General features: G+C 36.1%; 1 protein-coding gene across 1 annotated transcript in view; it reads left to right on the top strand.

Annotated features, from left to right (window-relative positions):
* The first annotated feature begins 3,200 nt into the window (after window positions 1–3,200).
* LOC132563418 (guanylate cyclase soluble subunit beta-1-like) overlaps window positions 3,201–11,316 on the top strand; it is a 37,453-nt gene continuing 29,337 nt past the window's right edge. Inside the window, exon 1 of the mRNA XM_060228181.1 lies at window positions 3,201–3,376. Coding sequence (XP_060084164.1) covers window positions 3,374–3,376 — 3 coding nt within the window. The 5' untranslated portion in view covers window positions 3,201–3,373. The remainder of the gene's footprint in view (window positions 3,377–11,316) is intronic.

Genomic DNA, 11,316 nt, shown 5'->3' with positions numbered 1-11,316 from the left:
CATACTCTCCCATCCATGTATTTACATATTGAATATGTGAACTTACCCCCCCTCCCCCTACCCCATCCCCACCTCAAAAAAATTTAAATTAAAAAAAAAGTTGTATACATATAAATCAGACAAAAAACGAAACAAAACCCAACAAAACAAAACACACACATTCAAAAACGACACAAAACCAAGCATATAGATATATATATTTATTAGGAAAAACATTTGACGAAGCTGTGTAGGTTAGTACTGCCAAGTCTAAGTGTTTTCTATGAGTTAAATGTACCAATGTTTGCACGTGGTAACCCAATCACCAGATCGCCTACACTCACAAACTACTTATAATGGTTTACGAATAAAGCTTTCTGATGGCGAACTTGTCAACAAATCTGAAGGGTTGGTTTGAAGAGTGAGAAATTGGAACGAACATCAGCTATCGATATCCAGTTATGACCATACCAAACAATGTCTTAATGACCACTGGTTTCTATTGTACATAAGGGTTAGTGGTGACCAATGGTTTATGTCCGTTCATAAGGTTTGGGTTAGAACTAAAGAACAGTGGTCTTCAAAGGGAAAATGTTATGAAAAAAAAAAAATAATAATAACACGCCCATACTCTACAGAGTGTCACAGTTATACCGAACGGAACGCTCCATATTAAGAGAAAATTGTACAGTACAGACCACAACAGTGGCATTACATAAAACTGCTTTTCTTGTAAAGGCACATACCGCTTTACTAATCACAAACAAATTTATAGGTACTGTTTTAGAAGTTTGACGGCGTTTCTTAACCTCCAAGCTCACAGGTAGCTTTTACTTTCATAATTAATTTTAAATTATTTAGTTAAAATTACAGCATATAATGTCAAAATTTCATTGTTCGACACATTTCCCATTAAAGATGTGTAGTTTATTGGCAAGTAACGATGCAAGATTTTGTTATTTTCATTTTTGTTTATTGCAAGTTCGGGTCATTAACAGTAACGCTAATTAATCATCAATATCTATGAGAAATTTGCACGTGATATTAACGGTTCTTTATGACAGCTCTATGCTGTACTAAAACCACACGCGAAACTGAAATATTATGACGTAGTGTGATTTCGTAAAGTTTAAATCTGTTGATTAACTCAAACTTTTATGTCGTTATATTCTCCATTATTTTACGAAAATCTTTTCATTCAAATTAAATCAATGTCGCTATCATTTTCATAAAGACTTAAGATTTTAAATACTCTGATTACACAAATGCATTTCCGGATTCCGAGTCTAATGTCAGATTTTAAAATGAGCTACGATCGTTTCAGGGTTTACTTTAGTTACAAATAAACGAGGTCATCTGCTAAAGAAGGAAATAATTTACATTGAAGCGGAAACCTTCCGACAGAAGTAAAAATGTCGGGTTGAAATATAACAATATGCATCATTTAATCTTTTATAAATCTGATTACGTTATCATGAAAATTGTAGTTTTCGATCCGGTAATTCACACGTAATTACGTTCTTCCGAAATGAACTGGCAAAATCATTGAGCATGTTAATATGACAGGGAACGCTAAATTCGATTGAAAGCTGACTTAATTCTCGTCAAATATACGTCAATGACGAGTGAGCAATGACACGGAACGTTTTTGTTGTAGAAAGTGTAAAACTGAATCGACAAAAGATCGTTGCTTTGAAGGGAATCTCGTGTGTCTTACGAGATTTTGAGCCATGAAACGTATTGCTGTAATTTGCATAAATACTAGAATTGTGTTTGATACATAATTACCGGCTGGTTTTCAGAGCGGCATTGATATTAAAGATGATGTACACGGTATGCCTCATCCAATTTGAATTATGTTTTCAATTTCATTTCCTCCCCCCCCCCCCCCCCCCCTGCTTTTTGTCCATGTATGTGACGTGTGTAAATTTCTACTTAGACGGTCATCAAATATGAGGTATGCTTGTAAATTCGAATTCGGATCCTCGATATTTCTCCGTAAAATGCCTCCAGAACCTAGATATATAAGTACACCGAGTCGTTATAATGAGTACATAACGACGTATGATATATCTATGTCAGCACATGTACAATAACATTCGCGCACAAGACGCCATTGTGATGTGGGGGTCAAATATTCTTTAAAGTCTTTACAATTCGGACGAAATTGAATCTACATTCCGTTTGTGTCCCCCTTTGATGGTAGTATACCCCTTTAACAGACGCTGGTGAAGAACACCAATTGATATTGATTTAGCGAGTGAACTGCTAGCTCAGTCGATCTATGATCATACGCAGTAAGACCGACCGTCCTCACTCTTAAACTTATTTATTAACATAGAAATAGCGTAGGGCACATGATTTAATGATCAATCCTGGTTTTTTTCTTCCTCTCAATTTTCAAACATTTATTTTTTGTTCAAAGCATATTAGGAATAAAAACACTTAACACAAGATTTTTGTCAGGGTCAAAGCTATTGATACTTATCGCCAATATTAAACAATGCACATAAATGATGCCAGTCACATAGCTAGCTTGCCGCCTATAAGCTGCATATGGCTTTTTCCAGTGAACACTATATAGCTGTTATAAGCCTGCACACTGTGTTCATCAACACGTGAAATGGCCGTTTGTTTATAACATGTTCCCCTCGTAAAGTCAACGATTGTTTGTCTCGATTTTTCCAAGACTTATAAACCCCTTCATCATGACTTGTTAAATCTGTCTTCTATCTAATTTGAGGAAACGGCTGGGTTTTGTTTCAACACGTTGTAGCCCAGTAATTTACGTCCATACATCATACGGAAACAGTGGTAGACCACACGGAATAAGGAGGGAAAACGACGACGGTGAACAAAACCCGGAGGGATTATCGGATTCTGGGCGCACGATAACGTAAGGCGAATTTTATTGGAGTGTTGATTTTTCTGAAGATTTTATAGCAGAGATAGGTAACTCTCGGAATCGTGAGAGAATGGAGGATATATACTGAATAACTGTCTATTTTTATCTCTTGTCTCACCTGAGCCACAGAGGAACGGATGTTATATATTACTCGACAGGTAATGTACGCTAGGCATTGTCAATAAACTGCCACGACAATACCATGTTTATATTAAAACGCTGACCTAGCCGTACATAGGTTCAGGTATGTACATCTTGTGTGTGCGTGTGTGAGTATGTGTATTAATACGCAAGTGAACTGGTAATGCGATTGTCAACAAACACTAAAGAACACACGAGAGAGAATAGTTCCGGACTTAATTTAAGCGACCTCAACTTTAAGTGAACACTTTGACAACGGACTAGCTTGCTACTCTTTTATTTTGTGATGGACTTGTAAGCCTCTGCTCGGGACGAGATACGAACACAAGAGCACTCTTCAACAGCACCATGGTAAGTAAAACGATCGCTTATCTTTCAGTTAAATCTTTATGAACGTTGCATAACAAAAATGAAGATTATTTAAAAACTTGTGCTTGTCTTTATGCATAATGCTTGGTATAAGCCACTGTTCAGTTTGCATTACATAGATAAAATACCCATCCTTTTAAATAAAAGTTTTTGTATGAAATACACAAAGAGAAGATTATTTGCGAACATGCCCCACAGTTGCTATGAACAAGATAGAATCTAAAGATAACAGACAAAAATACACAAATAACCTTCAATATCTACTGTTTGACAGGCGTGGCACATCTGATGTACAATCTACCTGACAGATTTAAAATTGGAATTAAAAACGAAAAAAAAAGGTGTAATTTTATATCTCATTTGTGGATAGACGGTGCGTCGTAGAATCAATATCTATAGTAGCTTGTCTTACAATTCCTGTTAAAGTATTGTTAGCTTAAATTAACCTGTCTGTAACATATTGACTGTATGTATGCTGACCAATCATTTCTATCGATGTAATAATTTAATAATTCTGTCTGTACGTTGTGACTAGAATATCCATGTTATTCTTTAAAACCTTATCTTAATTGCAATTCTCGATCTGTATATTAGTTTTCCAATACAGCATTGGCCATATGGAATAGTGCATCACTTGGTGTTTATTTATAACCCTAGATGGGAATCTAATTATGAAATAGCAGGGATGTAAGAAGGGGTCGAGTCGAGGCACAAGAAAGATGGGGAGGTGGAGGGAAGGGGGGGGAGGGAGGGGGGCGCAGGGGGGGGGAGTATAGATACCGATTAGCAATGCGATAAAGGGATTTCGGTTAAAATTTACAGCAAGAAGAATATCATAATATACCACTGATTTATTAAAGATATATTGACATATTTACATTTTAATAAATATACCATACCACAACAACTAATTCACACATATTCTACTGTTCCATAAGACATTCTACGGTAACATCATACATACTATTTCTCACACATTCTACAGTAACATCACACACACTATTTCTCACACACTCTACGGTAACATCACACACAATATTATTTCTCACACATTCTACGGTAACATCACACACAACATTTTCTCACACATTCTACGGTAACATCACACACAATATTTCTCACACATTCTACAGTAACATCACACACTCTATTTCTCACACATTCTACGGTAACATCACACACAATATTTCTCACACATTCTACGGTAACATCATACACACTATTTCTCACACATTCTACAGTAACATCACACACACTATTTCTCACACATTCTACGGTAACATCACACACACTATTTCTCACACATTCTACGGTAACATCACACACAACATTTTCTCACACATTCTACGGTAACATCACACACACTATTTCTCACACATTCTACGGTAGCATCACACACAATATTTCTCACACAGTCTACGGACAATTGACACAATATTTCTCACAAATTCTACGGTAACATCACACACAATATTTCTCACACATTCTACGGTAACATCACACACAATATTTCTTACACATTCTACGGTACCATCACACGCACTATTTCTCACACATTCTACGGTATCATCACAGACACTATTTCTCACACATTCTACGGTAACATCACACACAATATTTCTTACACATTCTACGGTACCATCATACGCACTATTTCTCACACATTCTAAGGTAGCATCACACACAATATTTCTCACACATTCTACGGTAACATCACACACACTATTTCTCACACATTCTACGGTAACATCACACACAATATTTCTCACACATTCTACGGTAACATCACACACAATATTTCTCACACATTCTACGGTAACATCACACACACTATTTCTCATACATTCTACGGTAACATCACACAATATTTCTCACACATTCTACGGTAACATCACACACAGTATTTCTCACACATTCTACAATAACATCACATACAATATTTCTCACACATTCTCGGGTAACATCACACACACTATTTCTCACACATTCTACGGTAACATCACACACACTATTTCTCACACATTCTACGGTAACATCACACACACTATTTCTCACACGTTCACGGGTAACATCACACACAACATTTCTCACACATTCTACGGTAACAGCACACACACTATTTCACACACATTCTACGGTATTATTACACACAGTATTTCCCACACATTCTACGATAACATCACACAATATTTCTCACACAGTCTACGGACAATTGACACAATATTTCTCACACATTCTACGATAACATCACACGCACTATTTCTCACACATTCTACGGTATCATCACACACACTATTTCTCACACATTCTACGGTAACATCACACACAACATTTCTCACACATTCTACGGTAACATCACACGCACTATTTCTCACACATTCTACGGTAACATCACACACAATATTTCTCACACATTCTACGGTAACATCATACACACTATTTCTCACACATTCTACGGTACCATCACACACTCTATTTCTTACACATTCTACGGTAACATCACACACTCTTTTTCTCACACATTCTACGGTAACATCACACACTCTATTTCTCACACATTCTACGGTAACATCACACACTCTATTTCTCACACATTCTACGGTAACATCACAGACACTATTTCTCACACATTCGACAGTAATAAGCATTATAATTATCACACATTCTACAATACAACACACTATAATAGACATTCGACAGTAACAGACATTATAATTACCACACATTCTACAATACAACACACTGTATTAGACATTCTACAGTAACAGACATTATAATTACCACACATTCTACAATACAACACATTATATTAAACATTCGACAGTACCAGGCATTATAATTACCACACATACATTCGACAGTAACAGGCATTATAATGACTACACATTCTACAATACAACACACTTTATTGAAACATTCGACAGTAACAGGCATTATAATTACCACACATTCTACAATACAACAATCTTTGATTTCCAGCTATTAAGATATTTTCCGTTATAACAAACAAACTGTCATTCACTGCAATGTTGTAATATTGACATTTTGATTGGAATGCCAAGGTCCTTAGTTGTTAGGAACCAATAAATAATGTGACACAAGTGCATGAGGTGCGTACCAAGAACTCTGCGGATCTCAGAGGAATTCATCACTGATCCAAACATCGCTTACGATATTGAAGAACCGATTTTAAACTCTATATTTAAAATTACATGAAAGGTGAAAACTTTTATTGCTTTGGGACTTCAAATTTTAAACGAATTTTTGGGTGTTAAATTTGTCGATTTCTTAAGGGCATCAATCAGAATCGGGGGTGGATTGAGTACAAACATTGCCAAAATGTCCCGAAAGGACTTGTGATTAAATCTGAAGTGCCCGCTTCACACACTGAGAGCAATAACAGCTGAATTTTATGTATGGAATTGATTTGAAATGAAATAGCTTATACTAAGCCGAACCATGTATTGTGACAAGAGTGTATAATGTATCCTTTCCTTCATTAAACTGATCTTGGGCAAACACGGGATCTTCATCGCGAAAATACCATCATGATTTTCACGTCTTAGCCTGTCAAATGTTCTGAAGATGGCATAATATTGAATGCTGATCGTATACGACGCAGTTAAAGGGCGGCCCTGATTTCATTCTCGACATCAGCAGAGGTCGGATGATATGGCTATTTGATATGTTATTGACGATGTCTACATCTGTGTCTGTACATGTTCTGTATTTACACAAAGCCAGGCCATTATACTATGTGTACAGTCGTAGTGTCCCACGATTTTACGTGAAGTACCTCCTTGATATACCCGGTTTTAAGGATATAGAAGCGTGACCCTAAGTACCCAATCTTAGTGTAGTTGTTATGACAAAGCTAGCGATAAGTCACTTCAGAATTGTCAATTTGAGGTTGTAACAGCAGAAGGAAAATTGAACAAAAACTTCAAATCTTTAGTCGTAAGTGGTTTGTTCCACGGAATGTGCAATAAACCCTGACATATATAAAACCTATCAATACTAATAAATTTAGATATAATGGAGTCAGATAATGAATTTAACTACGTCATACAGCTGTTTCGTCCTTCGATAACTTATCAATGATTTTAGCACGTTAATTAATGGCCAAATTAATTGCTGAAAATTACGGACGACTCGGAAAATCAAACAGCCGAAAACAAAGAACCCTTCAGTATTGCATCTTACATAATACATTTACTGTGTTATCACGACATATACAGGAAATATATACTGTGAAAACGTTTCCGTTAATGATCAAATAAAATTTTGAATACATCAGAAACAATTCCTACCCATCATTTAATTCTTTATTAAATTGCAAACTCACTTTGAAGACAGATGACCAACATGGACATTTTGACGTGCAAGAGAAAATAATTTCATCTTCAACAGTCTGCAGTGCTTAATAGGCCTGTGATAATTAAAAGTTACGGCAATGTTTCATCTTCTCGTATCATCAGCCTTATAAACATTCTTACATCAAGACAACATCATCTTGGAAATTTTATCTGAAAAAAAAACGACACATTTCAGTTCATTTAAGAAGACTTGTTTGTGATGTCTGACATCCTTTGTGAATTTTTTGTCTTATTCTCTGAGAATACTTTATTACTATCTCCATATTACTATCAACCAAACACAGAAATTGAACACGGTAAATCAGCTGATTAGCTCATATATATTAATCACGATATTACTAATAGTCACTGACTTACCTAACCGATCAAGGCACTCGTAACTCGTAACATACAAATTTGAAACTAGTTCCATATATATATATATTTATATAATTTAAAAAGATAAAAACTTTGTGTATCGTATATACAGAGAATATTAATCACTTAACATGACAAACAAATATATCACTAACGTTTTCAGGCCTTGCTGCTATCTTCAGGTGATATATATATAGCTACTGACTATACAACAGCATGAGAAACAAACACCTAACCTACCTATTTACAACTCTGACAATTTATGTTTTTTTCCATCTTGTATATAGTAAATAAAATGTCAACTTAATAACAAATATTTTCACAAGTTCCAAATACGCATCCCACGCTACAAATATAAAACGTGTCAGTCTCTGGTAAAAGCTTGTGGCATAATTACCCAATACATGGAATATGTAGCTCCAGTGTAAACGCAGCTGTGCACCGGATCAATTAAAGGCTGCATATAGGAAAAGGGAAAATGTAGTGAAGCCCTATAAATGGCAGTCTTTGTCAATATTTAGATACCTTGTATTGCTAGGCCTAACAAAGGAAGTTCACTGCCCCTAATCACAACAACGTGGCTTCAGTGAGCAGAATAATCCCTCTTGATATTTATCTTCCGTGAAGTGTACCGGAAGTAGGTGTGTTTGAACACCGATGGGCCACCATATGCGACATTTTCTCAAGATTAAACCTTCAGTTGTGATCGATGTATCGATATTTACTTAATTGTTCAACAGACCGTGAGAGTCAACCTTTATTTACGTCACTATTGACTATAAAGGTCCTATAAAGAATAATATAGGATTACATTTGTTTGAAAGCTCACTTCAATTGGTTTAACCCGGTATTCTGGACCAGATACATTATCAGCAAAATTCATGACCCATGTTAGCATTTCTGACGGTTCTCTCCTCCCCAACTCCTTCTTTCATTAATTTTCCTCAATTCCCGTCCCAGTAAATAACTATCAGTCTTTAGGACTGTCAGTTATAACTGAGCATGTTGAGGTTTCATATTAAAAGAGAAAAATGGCGTTATGTACCGGATATATTTTGTGCACATCTCGGAATTGTACGCAATAATAACAACACAGGTATTATTGATGTTTTACTTTTAGTTAAATTTATAGGTATCACCAACTCAATAACAACCCCCTCCCCCACCCACCCCCACCCCCCCACAAAAATAAATGAAATAATATAAATGAAAACAAAATATTTTAAAAGTAAACAAACACACCAACAATTACGCACAAACGAAATTAGGCATGAGCTGAAAATGAAAATACATTTGTGAATAACGATAATATGCTTTAACTGATAAAACGAATAATAATAACAACTAACAATGGTTGTAATAGTTAAAAAAGTCTAGTAATGCTGAAACCGGTAAACTTCAAAATAATTAAAGGTTGAATAGGCATTTCCCTGGAGGAATGCTTTGCTGCGCAGCATAAGCTGTAACTCTGTCAATGTAGTTCGTTAGTATCTTGTATAATTAACAAACGGATAACACCATAGCATCGATGCTGGAGCTGGAAGTACATCAATACATCGGTGTGTATCGACCGTTTATTTTGGCAAAGAATGGACAAGCCATGGCTTGGTTTGTATAGGGTAGCCAACATACATAAGGTCAGAAGTCAATAGTCTTCAGGTGTCGAGCGTTAGACTCTTGGCCAAGGGATTTGCTTCAGAGTTTTCACAGAGATACCGCCACAGTGATCTGGCATCCCTTAAGAGAACACGTTTCTGATAGCTCTTTAAAATTGTGGGTAAAGTTTACCTTACAATACCACAATTCTAAAGGGATAACTCCATTATAAAGAAAATGTGAGATTAAGTTTAGAGTATACACCGAAATATTATCACTCCTGTTTACGGTTAACCCTGAGAGACAATAACAATGCTGAAAAATATCTAAGTAGTATCAACATGACAACATAATCATAGTTCGGGCAAAATATGAACAAAAGGACTATTTACACGAAGACTCATGAAAAAGTTTAAGTAGAACAAGACCAGGTGTTTTCAAGTAGAACAAGGCCAGATGTTTCGGAAGAGTAGGCGTTTTCTGCTTCATCGACGATATGTAAACCTTGGTTAAAAGAAGTTAGTAATGTCACATTCTCAAATGAGAACAAGGTATACAACAACCGGCAAACTACCAAGAAACAAACACGTCCATCTTCATATCTTTCAAAGAAATGTAATATTTTTCTAAGAGATCACTATAGCGACCATAAAACTTCCCCATAATTTCCGTCAACCTGCATCCTTTGAAATCCTGTATTACGAGTTTGACGACATTTCTTGCGCGAAAATCATGTGAATTGGAACAGGCACTTGAATACCGAATCAACTGCGACATGTTAACACCATAGGTTTGGGATGCAGGTAAATTGCTATCAAGAAATGGAAAATTTATAATAGGAAAATTGAAATCGCCACATTTATCATACAGCTTGGTGGAAAGCTGCCCATGTTGGTTTCGTTGTTGGAAAACAGCTGATGTAGAAGAATCTGTCATGTCTTTGATTTCCAATTTTGGTGGGTATATATGATGAACATGGTCAATAGATTCCTTGTTGTTTAAAGACAAGACATTGCAAGGACTTTGTGACCTGGTTTGATTAGCTCTTCAATAAATTCAGCCTCGTTTGAAAACAAAATCAAGTCGGCCAACAGAGGGGTACACTTAGTTCCCTTAAGTATGCCAATGGCCTGTTGGTAGATCTTACTATCAAACTGGACGAAGATGTTGTCAACTAGAAACTCGATCATTTTGATGATTTCGTCCTAAAGTGAGACCTACTGTAAAGGTTACCATGAAATATCACATTGCCTTTCACAACCCTAAAGTGAGTACTAGATCATAATGAAGTTGTGAGATTCGCTGTATATACACTGAAATATTGCCACACCAGTTCACAATCCTAAAGTGCGAACTAGATCATAGTGACGTTGTGAGATTCGCTGTATATACACTGAAATACTGCCACATCAGTTCACAATCCTAAAGTGAGAACTAGATCATAGTGACGTTGTGAGATTGGCTGTATATACACTGAAATACTGCCACGTCAGTTCACAATCCTGAAGTGGGAACTAGATCATAGTGACGTTGTGAGATTGGCTGTATATACACTGAAATACTGCCACATCAGTTCACAATCCTGAAGTGGGA

The sequence above is a fragment of the Ylistrum balloti genome, unplaced genomic scaffold (genome assembly GCF_031769215.1).
Source record: "Ylistrum balloti isolate Yb309-2 unplaced genomic scaffold, AGI_CSIRO_Ybal_v1 Utg369674, whole genome shotgun sequence".
Lineage (NCBI taxonomy): Eukaryota > Metazoa > Mollusca > Bivalvia > Pectinida > Pectinidae > Ylistrum > Ylistrum balloti.
The sequence above is the reverse complement of the archived record's forward strand: the minus strand, read 5'-3'. Positions and strand labels throughout refer to the sequence as shown.